The sequence below is a fragment of the Mesoplodon densirostris genome, chromosome X (genome assembly GCF_025265405.1).
Source record: "Mesoplodon densirostris isolate mMesDen1 chromosome X, mMesDen1 primary haplotype, whole genome shotgun sequence".
NCBI classification, from domain to species: Eukaryota; Metazoa; Chordata; class Mammalia; order Artiodactyla; family Ziphiidae; genus Mesoplodon; species Mesoplodon densirostris.
Genome location: NC_082681.1, coordinates 121501411 through 121523542, shown reverse-complemented (window position 1 = coordinate 121523542; position 22132 = coordinate 121501411). Strand labels below are relative to the sequence as shown.

Sequence of the window (22132 nt, the reverse complement as noted above, 5' to 3'; positions counted from 1 at the left end):
CATGCCTTTACCAGATCTCCCCCAAATATATACAAACTCCCAGACATGGGATGTAGGGACCAAGGGTGGGATGGGGGTGGTAATTCAAATTTCTCTGTGTTTAATTCTGATGCCTCAAGGCCCTCTAGATCTTGAAAAGTTAGGAAGGATTTGGAGGGGAAACAAAAATGATGAAGGATTTATAGAGAAGATATGGGAGGTAGGATTAAAAATTTAAATACAGAGATACTAAGAAGCAATTAAATAGGCTGTGTGTTTATGAGGTGTTTGGGAAGGTGCGGAGAGGTGAGAGGGAAAGGGGAAAGAAGGTGGTATTGACACAGTACTCTATATAAGAGTGAAAAAGTAAGCCACTGTTTCAAGTCTTTCTCCCCCAAAGATGGCAATACACAGATATGTTTCCTACAAAGAGGAAAAATAGGATGACTCAAACCACACTTCCAGACCCAGTGGATATGAGGGAAGACGTTCAAAGGAAGTGGCATTCTTTTTCTTCTAAATGATGACCCCTTAGGTAGAGTTAGTAGAAAGTGTCCTGGGAAACCTGAAAAAGGTTAATTCCCTGGTATCTGGGTGAAGGTCCTAAGGCCTTAGTCCTGCATTCCCAGCAATGACAAGGCAATTTGATATATAGAGATAAATAGATAGACAGACAGAGATATACACACACACATACACTGCTTGCAGAAGCACCAAGATTTTTCTACAATGACATTCACTTCAGTGTTTATGATGAATGGAAACAACATAAATGTCCAGTGACAGCGCACTGGCTAGATAAATGCTCATATATTCCCAGGCTAGAACTCTAGGCAGCCATTCACTGTGACGTGACGGAAGGATGTGTAATGACAGGGGAAAGGTGTACAATGTAAGGGGGAAATGCAACTTCTAAAGCCACGTGTTCTGTGTGATCCCATTTTTGAAGAAATAAAGGATATACAGCAAGAGGTTAACAGTTCTTAGCTTGGGGGAGCAGGATTACTTACTTCTATTACTTTCTTCTTTATGCATTTCGTGCTTCAAATTTGGTACAATAAATGTGTTACAGGTTTCTAATAAGAAACAAAGTTATTCAAAATGACCCAAACAAAAACTTCTATGGGTTATCCGGAGCGTTCTGACTGTTGTCTCCTGCACGACCAGGTGCCTCGTATGTTTAAAACCCATCTCCTAAAGGTCTGTGCGGGGCTCCGTGGAGGGATGCCAAGGACGGGGCTTTGAGAGAAAAAGGCTGGGCCACTGCCAAGTGCTGTATAGCGGCAGATCCCTTTCTTTCTTTCTTTTTTTTTTTTTTAAAGTAAAGTTCTCTTTTGTTCACAGACCAAACCAGCCTTGCTCTCCTTTCCCACCAGAAGACATGCCATTTTGTTCTTACCAATTTCATTTCGGGTTCAAACAAGAATCCGTCTGGAAGGAGAGAGAAGGAAAGTGGGACTAGGGGTTCCCCACCTCACTGGCAGATACACAGAGAACAAAAAGGAAGAAACACTGCTTGATTCCAGAAGACTCTCAAATCACTTCTGGTCAGCAGCGTATCTCATGAGCTCCCTCTCCCAGCGTGTCCTCGAATCAGCTGCTTGCAGAACAGTCCTTAGCTAGAGTCCCCGATCTTCCCTGCCTTCCAGCTGTCGGGAAGCGAGGAGGCACTTACAGACGTCAGGGACTGGGATGGAGGCCTCCTCCCCGTGGCTTTCGGTCTGCTTGTGGTTGGGTGACTGAGTTTCTCAGTAGATGACACCACGGAATCAAACCCTTCTAGGTCTAAAAGAAAAGTAAAACAGATTTTTTAAAGAGCATCAACAGGAGTAAGGGAAGGTTCTTATACCATGCCATAAGCACCTCTTTTCCTTAATCATCATCCTTTAGGTCTGGATTACGCTTCATCATTTATGAAGGCTGTTTACACCCTTTGGTTATCCCATCGACGTGATTCAAACTGAGTGAAAGAAATCACCTCCTCCTCGGTCTAACAAGCTATTATGGAGGAAAGAGAAACGTGATTCTTCTCTCCCCCTTCAACAGCTGTATTCATAAATCTTTAAAAGCTACAGAAAGATGAGTAAAGGAGGAATCCTCTCTCTTCCACAAATCCAAGTCCATTTTGGTAGATGAAACATTCTTTCAGTCACAGTACAATAAGCAGTTATCTCAAGGTACAATATCCTTGCGCAAGTGAATGCTGGTCGTTGATTCCAGAAGACAAGAGAGGGCAGCCTCCTTCTCTGGCTGTACCGCAATACTCTGACCACCACCCTACCATTAGATTCTTAACCCCCTGGAGATGGAGAGCAAGCTTCTGTTTCTCCAGATGACTCACAGAGCCCCGTACCATTCTGTGTCCAGAAGCATTGCTCAATGGAGACAATATCTTCTTCAGTCATCAGTCTGCTCACTCACTCACTCACTCCATTATGACTGAGCAACTACTCTGTGCCACACACAGAGCTAGATACTAAGGCTACCCCAGTGAGCATGGCAGAAACGAGCCTGTCCTCAGAGGGCTCCCGTCTCTGTGACTGACATCTCAGATGAATGGAGCATCTTTCAGCCAGATCGTCACTGCACCTGGCATGTGTCCAGGAGGAAGGCCTTTGTCTTCACTTTGCCACCTCCTTCAACAAACGATCAGGCCAAGGGAGTCACCTGGCCCTACAGAGTTCTGGGGATTTACAAACCAAGTGTAGATCTGTGTATCATGCACAGAGGGATGGCTGGCAGATAGGGGCAGACCCTGAGACTCATTACGGGTGGTGAATGGGGACATGCCATCTCTTCCTGCCAGGGAGACTGCTTCATTCGCCATGCCAGGCGCGGCCTTCCCAAACCACTCCCATTCTCCCTCCTAACAGAGCCCCGGTTTTGTTTCAGGACAATGTGCCCAGCAGAGGCACGTCTGGTCTAAGCCAGTGATGGCAATCCTGTTCCTCTTTGCCTGTGATTGGTTTAGAGGTAGCCATGTAGCCCGATTTGGATCACTGAGAAATAAAAGGAAGTCTACTGAGAGCCACTGGGAAAGAGGTTTCCTCTCTGTCTAGAGAGAGGCAAGGGAGGCGAAGGTCATTTGTGTTGCTGCTTCCTCTTCCCTCCTGCTTGGGAAGCTGTTGTGTAAGAATAGGATGCCTGGAGCTGTGGATAGGTTTAGTGTCCTTATAAGAAGAGAAAGAGACTAGTGCCCCCTCAGCTCCCCCATCATTTGAGGCCACAGTAAGAAGACAGTGCCTGTGAACCCGGGAGAGGGCCCTCAACAGACACAGCATCTGCTGGTGCCTTGAACTTGGCCTTCACAGCCTCCAGGACTGTAGGAAATACATGTCTGCTGTTTAAGTTCTGTTATGACAGAACTGGCAGACTAAGACAGGCATGAATTCTGAGCTAGGTTGTCTGGGTTCAACTCCCAGCTCCACCAATAGCCGCCACCTGTGTATCTGGCATGTTTCTAGCCTCTTCCTGTTACTTCTTGCGGCAGTAGTTTTCAGCCTTTTTCCTGCCATTGTGCAAATGACTAACACATGAGATGGATGCTCTTGGAGATCTTGAGGATAGCAGAGCAAAACAAATGGGAAGAGCTTGGGTGACTGACCGCCCCAGTGAGCCACTCACCCACCCTGAATGACCAAGTGTCCAGGCTTCTCACCGTGTGAAATGAATAGCTCCCTGTTATTTCAGCTAATTTTAGTCAGATATTCTTTATTTGCAACTGCAAACATCTTAAACTGCCATAATTGCAAATATGCTGGCTCAGGACAGAAAAGATAAAAATGATGTGTGTTTTTCTTCCCTCCTTATTTTGGGGAGAGCTCTTTTGTTGAGGGTTATCATACACGGTCTGGCCGTGTGACAGCTTTATTCTATTAATGAACAGTCAGGTGTTGTCTGCAAACTACTTCCTTTAGTGGAAATATGCAAAACCAAGCACAAGTCACTGGTCAGGACAAACCATTACATTACACCTGGGATTATATTACACGACTTTATTTCAGCACCTGGTGAATGAATAACTACTCAATATGAACTCATTTTATCAGGGCAAAGCAACTGTAACCGAAGGTTAACTCTCTGAAGAGACAGCACAAGAAAGGTATCAGTGGTGCTCTGAGGCCAAGGAGCCAATCAGCATCCAGCACCAGAGCGAGGCTCCTGAAAAGGGCCCCATCTGGCCAGCCAGTTCAGAGAGGCTCGGGACAGGCCTCTCTAGAGCCCGTTCACTGGCCTGACCCTCTCAGGAGCCTTCCCCTTAAGAGAATCTTATTTTCCTAAAAGATTCCCCTTGAGACCCCACCCGAGGACTCGCCTCTACCAATTCCATGTTGTTTGAAATTGAAATTCCCAATTACACACTTGGATTGATGCCAAAAGGCATTATCTGACATTAATGGCCCCCCAGTTAATTTTTTAAAATCGACTTTTCTCTAATTACAAAAGTAATACGTGCACAATGTATAATTTTTAAAAGCCATAAAATGGTAACAACAAAACAAAGTCAACTATAATCTTGCCACACCAAGACGAGTACTATTACTATTTTGGTATATTTCCCTTCAGGCTTTTTTCTATAAATAGATAGCCTAGTTCACATGATATGTAGTATTTCATTCTGCTTATTTCACTAAACATTATATGCCATGACGCTAAAAATCCTTCATAAATATTTTGATTGTTGTAGAATCTTCTATTGCATTGCAATTCATGATTTAGTGAATCAATCCCCTATCGTTGGGTAATTGTTTTCAAATCATTCCCCCTCTCTCTGTTCTTTTTTTTTTTAATTAAGGAAAAGTGCTTCACAAATATACTTGCATGCACTCTACATCCGGTGAGTTTAGCAGGTTCCCCAGCTGGGCCCTGGAAGTAAGGAATAAGACCCAGGGCAGGGAGGTCTGCTGGTGGGAAGGTTGGTACGACGGGGGTGGAGGACATGAAGCACACGGGGCTGGGGAGGGGGTGTGCTGGTGCTGAGGGCCTTGGCTGGGCACTGCCAGGGGCTGAGACCGACCACCTAGGTCATGGCTCCATCCTGGAAACAGAAGCCAGCTCAGGAGGCAAAACCGGAGCAGGCTGAAGTGATGAAAGAACAATTAAAGGCCTGCTGGCTCCGGTTCTCCACCTTGGCTGCAGAGTGGAGCCATCTGGACAATTAAAAAAAAAAAAAGGCTCCTGCCTGGATCCCACCCTGGGACCGACTGGATTAGTCTGGGGCGCCGTCTAGGGCAGGGCAGGCTCTCCGTCTCCCCAGGTTTATTAGTTTGTTAGTAGCAGCCACGTGCAGAAGCGCTGCTCCAGAAGAGGCTAGGGGTGGGGAGGGACAAGCCAGGACTTGACCACGCGGAGGAGAGGAGAGGGCGCCGGGGCTGAGGGCCATCGGGTGAGCGGCAGATGTCCCAGGGCCGGGCCCGGGGAGGCATCAGCAGCAAGGCCCCCTGCCGACCTGGTGTGTGAGCAACAGAGGCGATCAAGTGGCAACCAAAGGCTTGGGTGACCACCGGTGACAAGTCAGAAACACGGCGGCTGGAGAGAGAAGGAGGCACTCGAGGGGGCCGAGCATGCAGAGCGGGGCAGGGGAGGGGAGCAGATGGGATGGCCGCAGGCCCCCCTTAAGATGGACTCAGCACATCCCCTGGTGTGCAGCGACAGACAAGGTCACACCCCGGAGACTTCTGCTGGACTCCATCTGGGCTCCCTCCCCACCCTCCTGGGCCCCCTGAAATAGTGAAGTCCCAGGGGGAGCTGAGGGTTTGACAACGTGTGAGACAGGGGTCCCTCCTAAATCACACGTTCCAAATGACTCAGAGGTGGCCTGGTGCCTGTGTGACGCACTCAGGCTGTGAGCCCCAGGAGGGCAGGGACCCATCCCTGCACTCTCATAGACTAGCGCCTTCCTGGGGCAAACATGCTTGACATTCTGTGAATGAAGGAACAAATGAACACGCCCACGAATGAACCAACTCTCTCGAGAAAGAACTGTGATTGCAGGCGTGCAGCTTACAGAGGTGGCTGCTAGCGGGCAATGAGGCAGAAGCTTCGGGGTGGAGGGCAGCCTTCTATGCCAGGGCTGCAGAGAAAGCCTGGCCGGCCCAGTTCGTTTCACTGGCTGAGGTCTGCACTAAAAAGCCCTGCACATGCTGAAGCCTGGCCACACTCAGCGAGCACACTCAGCCAGAGTCTCCACGACAGATGGCCCAGAGGACTGCCTCATCTCTGTCACTCAAAAGTAAGAGGAGAGGGACTTCCCTGGTGGCCCAGTGGTTGGGAATCCGCTTGCCAGTGCAGGGGACACGGGTTCGAGCCCTGGTCCGGGAGGATCCCACATGCCGCAGAGCAACGAAGCCTGTGCTCTGTGACTGCTGAGCCTGCGCTCTAGAGCCCGTGAGCCACAACTACTGAGCCCGCGTGTCACAACTACTGAAGCCCTCGTGCCTAGAGCCCATGCTCTGTGGCGGGAGAGGCCACTGCAGTGGGAGGCCTGCGCAAGGCAGCGAGGAGTGTCCCCCCGGCTCGCCGCAACTAGAGAAAGCCCGCGCGCAGCAACAAAGACCCAACACAGCCATAAACGAATGAATGAATGAATGAATGAATGAATAAGTAAGTAAGTAAGTAAGTAAATAAATAAATAAAAGAGTAAGAAGGGGGCCGAGTCCTGCAGGGGAGCCGCACTCTTAACCTCCTCATGCAGGCTCAGCTACATTGAACTTTCTACACTTGAGCTCATAAAAAACACTGTGGGGAAACAACAAACAAAACCAAAGTGCCGGAAAGAAAAAGACGCACCAAGGATGAGGTCACTTGATGAAACGGGAACCTCAGACCTTGAACTTCGACTCACTTCTGCTTTCTGACAGCGAAGGGGGAAACTCTTCAGCACTGTAATGTAAATTTTCAATGGCACAGAGCATGCTCTCATGACTGTGGTCGCAGTAGCTGAGATTAAGGCAGAATTTCCATGACTAACCTGTTGTGGTGCAAAGAAAATGTCCCAATTTTCACGGTAGTTTTGAAATGAGTCAGGCTGAAACTTGATATGAGCTTTCTCGCCTGGCTAGGAATTTTTCCCCTTAATAAAAAATGGTTTTAATGCCCATAAGCCAATCCAAAACTCTGAACTGGCAAATACTGGGTATTTTTTAAAAGTTAGTTTCATAAGGATGAGAGGCGCTTGGCTCTTCTGATACTTGGAAGACGAACCCTCTGCAGACATACAGGGATAATTCATGTTGGACACAGAGTCGGCTTGGAAAGGCCTTTGACTCTTCATGGCACACAGAGTTGCCCATTTTCCATGAATTTCAGTCACAGCCTATTTAGTTCAATTAGAAAATGTGGGCTCATTTTCCATCAATGGGAGGGATGGTACCAGTGACCACAGGTGACCTAAAACACATCCACTGAAAACCTGGAGGAGAAACAGTCAAAAGTCTGAGATGGGCCAGCTGTCACCAAAGGAACTGCTTGTGAGCTCCTAAATGGCTCTGTTTATTTATTGTAGCTCGCTGCTCTGGGCTTGAGAACGAGTCCTAAAATGGAAGTTTCCTACATTTGAAGCCTGGCATTGTCGCTCCTTCCCAGTATCTCTGAAAACCACCTCATCTCCTGCATGTCTCTGTCAAGGGTCCTTAAGTCTGCTGGAACTTCTTGCTTGGAACCACTGTAATGGATTTCTCACTCCAAGTCCTGTACCACTCCACAGGCTGGCTACCACCAGAGAGAGATGTGTAAAGTGCAGATCTGAGTACGTCCCTTCACTGTTTCAAGTCCTTCCTGAGTGCCAACGAAATCCCAGTGCCTTAGCATGGCCAGCACGCCTCTGTCCCTTGGTTGACTTCCTCCTCTCCCCTCCCCCTCCTTTCCTCCCTTCCCCTGGAGACATCAAGGCTTGGCTTGGCAACTAAGACCTCTTCCAAGAATGCAGACTGCACCCTAAAACTGACCTGAGCACTCCCTAGACACTCATCACACCAATCGCTGCATTTAGCACCCTGAACTAACAGTCCTTGCTGACCTATCTGTCTCCCTTACCCGCCAGGGAAGAAGCCGTGGCTCTTATCTCTGTTTTTCCCAGGCCTAGCATCATACATGGCTTGCAGTGAGCGTTCAAGAAATGATTATTGAATAAATGAACAAACAACCTTTCTGGGCTTCAGTTTTCCCACCAGAAAAAAAGGAGAGAGTTATCTGAGCTATCAGCTTTGCAGGGTTATTCTTTTGTAAATGAGAGATTATGTGAAAACCCTTTCAAATCACGAAGGTAGAATTTTGTTTTCAGACACCATTGATGGAGTTGTGGGATTTGGGAGCAGAGATTTAAGAGCAACTCTAACTCTTAAAAAAAAAAAAAACCCGTGAACAAAATTTTCTTTTTAAGATTTAAGATGAGAAAACCCTAAACCCACAGGGCCACAGGTACCTTCTCTACAATGAAGAAGCATCTCAAGGTAGTCTGGAAAGGAGGAAATCTCACCCTGCATGTAAATCCTTTGACTAGTGTGGAAAATCTGTGCAGGCTACAAAGATGGGCCCATAATTAGGGGTCAGTGAACACCTGTGTTAGCTGAGTCACCAACCGAAAAATTCTCATTTGAGCAATGATTAGATTCTGCAGGAAAATAAGCCCTCCAAAATATGTATGGATATAGCAGATTTGCTGCTATGTTTTCATTTATCAACCAGGTGTGAAGTTTTCAAGACACAAGCTGCTGGGAGTAAACAAGTTTGGGCTACCGGTCAGCCACCCGACTCCTCCACCCTTCACACGCGTGTGCTCATTCAATCCTCACAAAAACCCATGCCGCGCAGGCTACTCTATTCCATAGAGGGAGAGATGGAAGGTCAGAGGTTAGACAACTTGAACAAGGTCACAATCAGAAAATGGCAGGGCTCACACTCAGATTCATGCTGGTGGAATTCTTTCCACTACAGAGCACTGGACAGACAGCAGGAACCTTTGACCTTCCTTCTTAGCCAACTGATACTGAATTCTGAGAATTGTTTCTACATCAAGAACAAGAAAAGATGCCAGGAAATGTAGTGTGTGTGTGTGTGTGTGTGTGTGTGTGTGTGTGTGTGTGTGTGTGTGTGTGTGAAGAAACCACTCTATGTTCTGATAACAAGCTGCCTTTGACCTATTTTATTAAAATGTGTTTTTAAAAGGACCAAAAAGCAGGCTGGCTTCTTTAAAGAAATCTCTGGCAAGAAGTGTAAGGTGTTAGGCAAGTAAAGGAGGAATGCTTGGCGATTCAGTACAAAGCAATTTTTACATGGAAACTTGTAGCTCAAGAATAAGAGAGGGAGATAGAGTTTATTTACTCATTCACTTAATCAAACATTTATTAAATATCTACTGTGTGCCGGGCATAGTGAAAGTTCTGAGAATAAAAGTACAATCGCTTTATATCAGCACTATCCATTAAAACTTGCTGTGAAAGATCCTTTTTGACCCACTTCCTAGAGAAATGGAAAAAAAAACCCCAACAAATGGGACCTAATGAAACTTAAAAGCTTTTGCATAGCAAAGGAAGTCATAAACAAGATGAAAAGACAACCCTCAGAATGGGAGAAAATATTTGCAAATGAAGCAACTGACAAAGGATTAACCTCCAAAGTTTACAAGCAGCTCAATATCAAAAAAACCAAACAACCCAATCCAAAAATGGGCAGAAGACCTAAACAGACATTTCTCCAAAGAAGATACACAGATTGCCAACAAACACATGAAAGGATGCTCAACATCACTAATCATTAGAGAAATGCAAATCAAAACTACAATGAGGTATCACCTCACACCAGTCAGAATGGCCATCATCAAAAAATCTACAAACAATACATGCTGGAGAGGGTGTGGAGAAAAGGGATCCCTCTTGCACTGTTGGAGGGAATGTAAATTGATACAGCCACTATGGAGAACAGTATGGAGGTTCCTTAAAAAACTACAAATAGAACTACCATATGACCCAGCAATCCCACTACTGGGCATATACCCTGAGAAAACCGTAATTCAAAAAGAGTCAAGTACCACAATGTTCATTGCAGCACTATTTACAATAGCCAGGACACGGAAGAAACCTAAGTGTCCATCAACAGATGAATGGATAAAGAAGATATGGCACATATACACAATGGAATATTACTCAGCCATAAAAAGAGATGGAATTGAGTTATTTGCAGTGAGATGGATGGACCTAGAGTCTGTCATACAGAGTGAAGTAAGTCACAAAGAGAAAAACAAATACCGTATGCTAACACATATATATGGAATCTAAAAAAAAAAAAAGGTTCTGAAGAACCTAGGGGCAGGACAGGAATAAAGACGCAGATGTAGAGAATGGACTTGAGGACACAGGATGGGGAAGGGTAAGCTGGGATGAGGTGAGAGAGTGGCATGGACATATATACACCACCAAATGTAAAATAGATAGCTAGTGGGAAGCAGCCGCATAGTACAGGGAGATCAGCTTGGTGCTTTGTGACTACCTAAAGGGGTGGGATAGGGAGGGTGAGAGGGAGACGCAAAAGGGAGGAGATATGGGGATATATGTGTATGCATAGCTGATTCACTTTGTTATACAGCGAAAATTAACACAACCTTATAAAGCAATTATACTCCAATAAAGATGTTAAAAAAAAAACTTGCTGTGATGACGGAACCAGCTATATCTGTATTATCCAATATAGTACCACTGGCCCCATGTGGCTACTGAGCACACGGAATACAGCTAAGTGTGATGATTTAAATTAAATTAAATTTAAATAGCCACATGGGGCTAGTGGCAATGAAGATCTCTAACGTGATCCTACATCACACTATTTCTTCTCATATATGCTCAGTTGCTTCATTCAGTCCATATTTCCTAAGTGAGTCCTATGAGCCAGGCTCTGGGCTAGGCATGGGGTGGGGCGGAATGCAGGGATGAACAAAACAGCCATGGTCCCTGCCCCATGGAGCTCAGAGCTCCCTGAGAGGGACAAAATTTTACAGACATAATTACAAATTCTGCTAGCTACTATGAGAGATAGGTAAAAGATGAAATTAGCAATGATAGCATGGTGACCTAATTTAGATCAGCAGAAGGGGTCTGGGAAGGAGTTGGTGCGCATCTTACTGAAGTCTAGTGCTGAGAAGTGAAGAGTTTCACGTGCATCCATAGCAAGCCTTGTTAAGGGGTAAAAGTAACATTTCACTTTTGCATTCTTTTTTTTTCTTCTGATATTGGCTACTCATTTTTTTATAACATCTTTATTGGAGTATAAAGGTTCTTCAGAACCTTTTTTTTTCAGATTCCATATATATGTGTTAGCATACGGTATTTGTTTTTCTCTTTGTGACTTACTTCACTCTGTATGACAGACTCTAGGTCCATCCACCTCACTACAATTAACTCAATTTCTTTTCTTTTTATGGCTGAGTAATAGTCCATTGTATATATGTGCCACATCTTCTTTATCCATTCATCTGTCAATGGACACTTAGATTGCTTCCATGTCCTGGCTATTGTAAATAGTGCTGCAATGAACATTGTGGTACATGACTCTTTTGGAATTATGGTTTTCTCGGGGTATATGCCCAGTAGTGGGATTGCTGGGTCGTATGGTAGTTCTATTTGTAGTTTTTTAAGGAACCTCCATACTGTTCTCCATAGTGGCTGTATCAATTTACATTCCCTCCAACAGTGCAAGAGGGTTCCCTTTTCTCCACACCCTCTCCAGCATGTATTGTTTGTAGATTTTTTGATGATGGCCACTCTGACTGGTGTGAGGTGATACCTCATTGTAGTTTTGATTTGCATTTCTCTAATGATTAGTGGTGTTGAGCATCCTTTCATAAACATTGCTCACTACAGGCCCAAATTTGCTATTGAAAATGATTTAGTAAATAAATAATGTATTTATTAGAAATCAGACTTACGCTATCATTCACAGGAATGTAAATAGGCACAGCCTTTTTGTAATGCCGTTTGGCAATATCTATTACAAAATGTGAATGTGCACACCTTCAGATATTCCGCTTCTAGAAGTTAACCCACAGCAATGCTTGTGTACGTATAGAATGACATATTTATGAGGCCAGTGGTGTTCAAACTGTTTACCAGTGTACCTCCTAAAATAAATTTAAAAAACTATGTACTCCCCCGCACAGGTTAAGTTGACATCTAAAATTTTACACAGGTTTTAGTCACAAAGGATATAATTTCTGCTATATTCTAAATATTGATATTTTAAAATATAACTATTGCTGTCTTGAATATATTCAATATAAATTTGAATACCACAGCAATTTAATGACCGCCACCATCCACTTTAAAAAAATCATTAATAAGCTTTTCTCTAACAGTTGGAAATTCTGAATCATTCCTTTCCCTCTTTGAATTCATATTTCCATCATACTTCCACCACTGAATTTTATTCTAACATAATGTTTTATGCTTTTGTTAATTTTGTCCATTGTTAATTTTTTCATCTTTTTCTGCTGTAAGAGCATGTATATAAATTGAAAATTATAACATTTTCATTTCCTGAAATCATAAGGCTCTAGGTGTAAAAATTACTTTTTTCTGGATTCAGTTATCCTTACAATTATTATTACTATGCAAATGATCAAAACATATGTATATACACACTACTCATTTTGATAAGGAATTTAATAGCATAACAAAGTAGAATTTTATTGGGCTTCTCCCCAAATCACTTCATTTGTATTTGTATGACTCTTATCACCAGAATGACACGGTTTGGTATCGATTCTATTCCTATTTTTCATTTTATAGATGTAAGTGCCAAGAAACTTTGTTAACACAAAAATAAGTAGATAGGAATGGAAAGAATTTTGTTATCACAATGTCACTTAATTCCGTGAAATCCTTCCAAGTTACATACCAAAAATCAGACAGTGGTCTAGCATCATCGAGAACTATTTTTAACTATCTATTGATGAACAACTCAGTGGGTGCCTCCTTCAATTTTGATGGAAGCAAAGAATTAGAAACCAACCGACTTGTAAAAGGAGTTTTTGTCCAGTCAATATAGAGTCTTTCAGTTTCTCAAGTCTAACACCAATCTCAGAATTGTCTCTGAGTTTGCACCAGGGGTTTTTATACCCCTGGAGCGGGCAAGAGATTGACTGTGCCGTGTGAGGTGGGAGAGGGTGAATGGGAAAGGGGAGTGAGAAAGGAAAAGCAGCATGGCACCAGGGCTCTCAGGAGATGAGTTGGAAGAAAGAGCACATAAGAAGATGAGGCACTGTCCATGGCCTGAGAAGTCTCCCTGGTCCCCCAAGGTTCATGTCGTCCTATTTGCAGATCACTGTCCTAGGGTGATCTTTGCAGCATTGCTCCTAGTGAATTGGTTACAGTAGAGTCATGCAATGGAATATCATGTAGCCTTTAAAAGTATAAGGTTGACCTACGTGACTTATGTGGAAAGATGTCTAACATACATTATTTAGTACAAAAGAACAAGTGTGGACTAGAACTGTATTGTATTAACATGATCACATTTTTAAAACATCCATCCATCCATCCATCCATCCAGTCACAGAAACACTTCTAAAGGTGTGTACAACAAATTAACAGTGATTACCTCAGGGAGAGGCTGAGGTACCAGGGGACTTTCACATTCTAACTTCCTGAGTTCTTTCATCTTTTGAAAGTGAGCGCCTTTTCCCTTTGTAATTGGGGGGTGGGGAGCAGCTCTTTAATATAAAAAGCCAACTGAGCAAATCATATGAAACGATATCCTATACAGCTGTCAAAATCTCAGCTGATTTATGTTACGTGTTCAAGAACTTTCCTATTTTCCAAGAACAGTAGTCACGGCATGAATGTAGGTTGGTACTTGGTTCTTCTCTCTATCTGAACTGCAGCTGTACCAACTACAACTCAGAAAGCGCCTGTTTTGTCTCAGCCACGTCACACCATGTCTATATTTTACAACAATCTTCTGAGGTAGGTGGGCATTAGTAACTAAACCTGTCATAAAGGAGAGGAAAATGGAGCTGAGACTCACTCAACCTGGACTGCAGAGCTAGGAACTCAAATCTGAAGCCACCCGAAGAACTGGTATGCATTCACAACAAAGTTATCCCCAATGCATACACAAAGTGCCAAGAAAAAGAAGGTCAACATTGCGAGTCTCCCAGTAAGCCAAATGTGTCCAATTTTTAAATTGGAGATTGTATCCTTTCTACCAGGCGATGGCATTTCTTTTTTAAAATGTGCTTCATTAGTAAAATAAAAACCAGCAGTCCCTCAAATTAAAAGGCTTTTTTGGGGGGGCGGAGATTGGGGGTAAGTGAGCCTGGGAAATTCCAAAGATCATGCACCACCCCAGGAGAAAGGACTCACGCCTGGGGAGGTGGAGAGTGCCACTACAGGGCATCGGGAAGCTAAAGAAAGATTCTCTGGCTTGAAATCAGGCCTCCCTGTTCACTGACACCTCATCTTTAGCTTGTCACCACCAGATCCAGCTTCCTTCTAATGGGGCCCCCAACCTCACTCCGCAAGTGCTCATCACTTTTCTCATTTAATGAACCAAAGGCAGTGGGAAGCAGAGTGGGCTGAGGTTCCCAGACCATGCCCTAGCAAGAGTCCATGGCTAGAAGGAGTCTGATAACTCAACTTTCCTCCTTAATAAAGGGTAGTTTGTCTGCAGTGCTTTTAGTATGACAAAGGGGTACTTGAGCATGGTTTTCTGGCAGGTTGTGTATCCCTCTGGATATTTACACGTCAAAGAGAAGCCATACCAGGGCTCTGCCAATCCCTGAATCCACAGCCAGTGGGTGGAGGGGGCATCACAGGCCAAGTAAATGCCACGTGCAACCTGAGAGCTGAGTGTCACCTGTTCCCTTCTTGCTTCCACATTCATTCGCAGCTCAGAGGCCTCAGTGGGGCCCACTGCGGATGTAACACAGGTTACTACATACGTCTCTTTGCTGTGTATAGACTACTTTGAACCCACTAGGTGTCCCTCTGCATTTGTATTCTTAAAGCTGAAAATGGTCTCGGAGTGTAGCAAAAGCAGAGGTGTTTAAGCAGCTGGGCTGAATGAAGAATGCCATGGCCCTGACCACAGAGAGGGAGGTGACCAAAATACCAGGGGAGGGCACACCACCCCTGCACACAGGTGAGCTTCTGGGGCTGGCCACAAGTCCACACAGCTAGTGGGCACTGTGACCCTCTCCAAGCCAAGACCCATCTGAAGGATGCTTGCTGCACACCCAAATGCCCCCCACCCAATCTCACCAGTCACTCACTCTTGCTCAGGGCAGGCTGATGGCTGTGAGTGGCTTGGGCAGGATAGCACTGTTCGCTCTCTGTGTTTTAGAATAATTCACGCCCCCAGATACATCACTTCCAGGAGGTTATGCAACACTTATGATCGTCACCCCCACTTGGATCTGTTTAACCTCCACCTGTGTTTCTACAGTTGTCATGAACCTTTTCTTACTGGTACTTTGAATGTTTATTGCTTTTGTGCTTATTGGATGTGATGGGGTAAACGTAGTTTGTGGAACCCATCAAAACTAAGCACGAACATAATCAATGCGACAGACTGCCAAGGCCAGGATTGCCCTGTTGGGGGCCAAGCAGGCAGAGGTGAGCACCTCAGTTTTGGTCTGGACCGATGTTTCTAACTGTGAAGATCTGTCCATGGAACCCTGACAGAGCAGACTCTCGGAAGTGCTGAGAAGGGCAAGGGCTTGCCATCCACCCATCTTCTCTAAGACGGTGAGGTGATTTGGAAACGAGTGCTGGTGGCCAGATGGACCCCGTTTACTCAGCACAAACCTAGGCTGTGAGCCCTAAGAATCTTAGGTGAGAGGTCGGGAACCAGGGGAAGGGGCACTGGACGGGGAGGCTCCGGCAGAGAACCTCCTCTGAGCCAAGGCTAAGTCCTGAAGGGCGGGGAGGAAACCAAAACCAAAACCAGTCGGAGGGACTGACTGGGTTCAAGACCCAGCAATCGCAAGCTCAGCCTGTTTCACTTCCTTGGTATAAAGCGTTTGAGAAATGCATAGTGCTTCTCAAATCATCCTGATACAAACTGAAGTTTGGTCGTGACTGGTGTCCCTGAATAGGAGCCAGAGCCCCACACATGCACACCCCACGGCCTCATGTGCAGACTCGATGGTGACATAGCAGGGACCACATCTTCCTCTCCTCTGCACGGGTAATGCCAGCCACCTTCCTGATCCCAAAGACCATGTCTGAAGGTTACTGGTGAAGGGACACTGTCTATAAGAGTGAGCTGTGGCTCTCAAATGAAAGCTGTCACGTCAGAACAACTAACCCCAAGAGAGCCGAGAGGTGCGGCTTGTTCACACACATGCTCAGCCAGCAGTCCTTCTGGAACACTCCAAATGTCACCCATGGTGTTCTTTAAGACAGGCAGGACACAGTAGATGTTGTCCTATTAAACCTGAGAAATTGCTCAATGACCTGAAATGCTACAAGGCCCAATAACTCACTCTCTAGTTCCAAAAGGGGAAATTTAAAATATAAAAACGGGGACAGAAAAACCAACAGCCCAAAGCCCGGGATCTAACTCTTCCCCGAAATCTGTCTAAGAAATCCCAAGAAATGGTTTCTTATGGTAAAAGGCAGAAATTTCAAATAAGTTAAAAATTTAATCACTTGTTTATAGAGGTTTGGTGTCATATTGACAAAAATTTTGTGTTACTGGTCACTATTAAACTGCTTTATACTATATATAGTCTTAAGCTTTACCACACAGATTTCTAATTTAGCATTGATTAAATTTCATGTTTGTTGTTGTCCTTTCATTTAACATCCATTTAAACACTGGGTATTAAATCTTGGCAGAGTATCTAATCCCAAACATAACACCCTTTCTGTATGAAAATCAGATGCAAATTATATCATTTTTTTCTAGGGCAAGGAGAAAGAGGATGAGCGCCCTCTCAAAGGTCGTGGCAACTTCCTTGGTCCGTGCTTAGGTGAATAACTTAAATATATTTACTTTTTTGTATGTAAACTCACCAGTTTCCAAAAGCTCTGAAACCATTTTCACACTACGTTTTATAGAGATTCTCAGGAAATTAGATGGGCCATCCCAGGACCATAAGGCTGCACTCAATTGAGGGGACACTGTCCCTAACTCACCACTGGATTCTTGGCACTGACTGGGCTTTCTCAACTTCGGTGCTATTGACAGTGGCATCGGATCAGTCTTTGCTGCAGGGGCTGCCCTGTGTACTGTAAAATGTTTAACAGCATTTCTGGTCTCCACCCACCAGGTGCAAGTAGCATCCCCACTCCCACCTCCACCCCCAATTTGGGACAATCAAAAATGTCTTCAGACGTTGCCAAATGTCCCCTGGGGAGAATGGTTGAGAACCACTGATACAGACAAACCTCATATACTGGAAAATTTGGGCTCCATGGGTCAGGAGGAACTAGGTTCAAATCCAACTCTGTGATTTACCAGTTGGTTAACCTTGCCCCAGTTACCTGACTTTCTTCATTCCCTGTCCAGTCCCTGTAAAACAAGAGACATTACACCTCCCTCACAGGGCTGATGATGATGAGGAATATATAAAATATACCAAACGTCTAGTAGGCACCCAGTGACTATTAGTTCCTTCTTTCCTTTTGCTTGCTCGCTCCCACTGCTATGATTTCTCCACTATAACCTCAGGACAACAGTAGAGGAAGATGAAGAGAGGGAGCGTATGCTCTTCATTGCACTGGAGGAATGACTCTAATGCTAGGATGTTATACCCACAGTGATGTTACTCAGAAGAAACTATCACAAATTGTACCTCAAAGAGGAGTCAAAGATTATAAAGGCCTGTTATGCCCCCAAATATTCTTAGAAAAGCACTCCTAAGTCTTCCAAACGCTTTGGGATTATTCTATCACCATAGCTGTGATGATACGTATCAATGCCCAGGTGGGCCCCAATTTAACAAAACTGTGTAAAACAATACACTTGTTTAACACCTTGAAGGACCTTACTTGTGTTACAAAATGATTCCACTACAAGCTTTTAGAGAGCTTTCTTAACACATCTAAAACATAATCCTGGGCTTCCCTGGTGGCGCAGTGGTTGAGAGTCCGCCTGCCGATGCAGGGGACACGGGTTCGTGCCCCGATCCCGGAAGATCCCACATGCCGCGGAGCGGCTGGGCCCGCGAGCCATGGCCGCGGAGCCTGTGTGTCCGGAGCCTGTGCTCCGCAACGGGAGAGGCCACAGCAGTGAGAGGCCCGCGTACAGCAAAATAAATAAATAAATAAATAAATAAATAAAACATAATCCTATTTATAAAAGATTGGTTTATAGACAACTCAGAAACACTAACATAGTGGCTATTAAATAAATATACAAAGCTGTTTTATAAAGTGAGGCAAAGGTGTGTATATCTTTTTTTGACACTGAGACCTCAAAGTAAATGCTCAGAAAATTTCAATTAGCTCTCTTTTCTTTTCAATAGCTTTACTGAAGTATAATTTAGATACCATAAAGTTCATCCATTTTAAGAGTACAACTTAATAATTTTTAGTATTTACAGAGTCGTGCAACCATCAGCACAATCCAGCTTTAGAAGCTTTCTAGCACCCCACCCAAAATCAATTAGCTCTTAATAGCATTCCCAGGGCATAGGTAGGGAAGTGTTTTTACATTTCCTGGTCTGAATGAACCACAGGCCAAGAGGCATTGGTGAGAGATCCGAGGACAAGCTGAAGTTTGCCTTCAAAGCTTCCAAACCAGTTCCACATCCTAAGACCATAGACTGTAAAGCTGGTAATACTTGGCCCCAAACTGACCGGCATGTGAAGTGTGGGTCTGTGGGGTCAGTTGAAAAGATAGAGGGGAAATCAGCTTCCTCAAGTAACAGGGGTGGTGTCCATGTAAAGAGACGGAAGTGGGAAAGGTATGATGAGATTTGAATAGAATGGAAAACAAGAGTCAAAACAAAGAAGGCAAGCAACTTAGGAAGAATGAGAAGGGCTTTTTTTTTTTAAGTCAATTAGTTGAAACTAGACGGCTCAGTTCCCAGGCTGCTTCGCACCTGGAGGCCTGTTGCTATGTGCTTTAGTGTGAAAGGAACAGAAAATCTCCGTAGCATTGAAGTGTAACAATAAATCCCACCATGCCCTGGGAACTACGATATACTACATAATAAAAGTAAATGTTATGGCACTTGACTTCGCGGCCTCTAATCTCCCATTCAATGGGAACAGAGATTCTTCCGTCAGCAAGAGAAAACCAGACAATTTAATTTTCATTTCTATTCATGTGCAGGCCTGTGTTGGAGCTCATCCATGTTTCCTATTATGTTACTTGAAATATGGCCGCATAGTTTGATACAAACAGTATCTCAAACTGACATCAACAAGTTAGCTTTGGACCAACTGATTTCATTCTAAATTATCTCGGGCTGACAGATGCGGGTAGCTGCCCAAAAGAGATCTGAAAAAGCCATGTTCTCTAATTTAATATGATAATAATTTAAAATTATAGCTTTATTAAGAGGAAACAGATTTATTTATAGCTAACAACGATGATTTCCAATGGCTTTCAAGGCTGTATTCTGTTATTCGCGGCGGCCCGCATTTGGACAGCTTCAATTGTCTGAAACACTAACAAAACATTCTGGTACAAATAACTTCCTTCTTGATTCAAAACAATGAACAAATGCTACAAAAGCAGATATACAAAAGCAGCCCTGAAGAGAGCCAGCCCCTTGGCAATGTCCTAATCTTGACCGACCCATCTGCAAAGAACATTTCTGCATCTGGACCTAAGACACTTTGCTTAAAATCCTCTCCTCCGTTGGCCCCTGTGATGTTGCAAGAGCCCACTTTTCTCTTAGATGAGGGCTTTGTACAAGGTTTAGTCTTCAGTTCTAGGTCCTTCTTTCTCTTTTCTCATGGTAAGGATTTTATTTATCTTCTTGACTTTATCACTTTTAAGCAAACAACAACATTAATAATAATCACCTCTGTCTTTTGGCAGCTCATCAACTGATTTTACCTAATTCTGGAAGACAAGGTGAGGATGCTTAGAGAGACGTTAGAACTCTTTATAGAGAGAGAAGCTGAAGCTCAGAGAGTTGGTCTAAGTTACAGAAGGTCACCCAGCCAGGAAGCAGCAGAATCAACAGCACTCAAACCCAGGTCTGCAGACGTCAAGCTCTGCCCGCCTCTCCGGCCTCAGCCTCCACCTTCAAGTCCTCAGCCAGCACTGACGTGGGATGTCCAACCAAATCTCAATGTCAGCATGCTTAAATTCATCACGTTTCCCCCCAAACCAGTTCCTCCTCCAGACATGCTTATTTCTACCCAAGTCATTTCCCCCCACCAATCAGTCACCCAACCCTAAAACCTCAGAGCTAACAAATCATTCTCTCCTCCTCCCCACTCCCAAATCCCATCTGTTCCCGAGGCCCAGCGATCATTCTCTCGCATTGCTGCTTGCGCAGCTACCCCTTGTTTCACAAGCCTCTTCTGAGCAGCTCCCCTCTGGCTCCCTCTCACTGCCTCTCAGGCGAACTATCAAATAACCTGACTCCTTGACACCCACCTTCCCTTCATCTGATTGGTCCCACAAAGCTCCATCATTTTTTTTTTTTTGCGGTACACGGGCCTCTCACTGTTGTGGCCTCTCCCGTTGTGGAGCACAGGCTCCGGACGCGCAGGCTCAGCGGCCATGGCTCACGGGCCCAGCCGCTCCGCGGCATGTGGAATCTTCCCGGACTGGGGCACGAAGCCGTGTCCCCTGCATCGGCAGGCGGACTCTCAACCACTGCGCCACCAGGGAAGCCCTCCATCACTTATTATCTGAATTTTTAGACCCGATCATGTCATTTCAGCGTCAACCATCAAGAGCTCCCACTGCCTGCAGAAAAAATTACAAATCCATCCCTCTCAAACTCAATCCAGCCCCGACTTACATTTCCGGGTCAGCACCACCCCTCCACGTCAGCGCAAGCTCTCTGCCGCAGCCAGGCCGACCTATGCTCAGGTATCGGCCCTCCCCCTGTGATTTCCCTGCCTGCCTCTGCCTCTGCGTCTGCCTCTACCGAAGCGAATCTAACTTCCAGATCCAGGTAAGTCCGTCCCCCTTCATGGAGCCTGCCCTGACATCCTGGGCACCAAGGAGCAGCCCCAACTCTGATCAGTCTTACTTTCTACCACTCCGTCAGCATTTAGACAGACCGTCAGTGTTACACTTTCCATTTGCCGTCTTAGGGGCCGCAACAGACCCAAAGCCCCTGGAAAGCAGGGCCTGTGTATGAGTAGTATAACCTTGCACTTGAGCAGTAGGTACTCAAGGATTTAGTGGTTGCTTACAAGGCTGCCAATCATCATTTCTGGCAATGCAAATAATATATACATTACGTTATTAGCTTCAGGAATTATAGTCTTCTGGGATTAATGTCTTCTTGGCAAAACGAGAGTGACCCAAACCTCAGCATCTCTTTCTGGGCGCCCAGATACATACACAGTCTGAAAAGCTTCCATAGGCTAACCCTCCCCCATCAGTGTCCCCAGCGTTTCCCAGCCAGCTTGTCAGTGTTTTCGTGACAGCCACCTCAGCCATCTCCAGACCCAAAGTAAACAAGGCTCAGAGGCCAATGCTCTTCACAAGCAAGGCACAGCCCTGTGCATCCTGGAGGCGGGTGACACCTCCCTTCCTGTGGGGGGCCCCGTGTGACCCTCACTGTCACTTCGCCAACGGGCCAGCCTGCCTTAACATGGGGCCCAAATGTTGAACCACAGCAGTAAAAGCAGAACTTAACCCGGCTCATTCTGATGATTCCTTCTCAGTCACGGCCAGTCGCTGCTCTGCTGTTCTCTGCCCTTTAACCGAGTCCAAAGCTACAGCAGGCTGGTGTTTCTATTATTGCATCAGCCCAAGCTGTCAGAAGCTCCTGGTCACCTTCCTGACTGTGCTTCTCAAAGGCTAAGTGAGGATGTAAGACAGTTTCTGGAACCAGGGCAAATACTTCTGGTATTTACGGTCATGACATATCCTACTCCCAAGCTGTCATAAGATCAGACCAGAGACTGCAGGTCAGCAGTTGCAAAGATGCAACTCTATTAGCAGGTTCAGAAGAAAACTGCACCCAAAAAAGAGTAACCCCAGGTGATGAGAATGCTCATGCTGCGCGTCCTAGTGA

At 45.1% G+C, this 22132-nt stretch overlaps 1 protein-coding gene across 4 annotated transcripts in view; it reads right to left on the bottom strand.

Moving 5' to 3' along the window:
* Window positions 1-22132, bottom strand: part of SH3KBP1 (SH3 domain containing kinase binding protein 1) — a 346074-nt gene that overhangs the window by 11645 nt on the left and 312297 nt on the right. For all 4 annotated transcript variants that reach the window (XM_060086464.1, XM_060086462.1, XM_060086463.1 and 1 more), the window contains one exon: window positions 1655-1764. In XM_060086464.1, the coding sequence (XP_059942447.1) occupies window positions 1655-1764 (110 nt within the window). The remainder of the gene's footprint in view (window positions 1-1654; window positions 1765-22132) is intronic.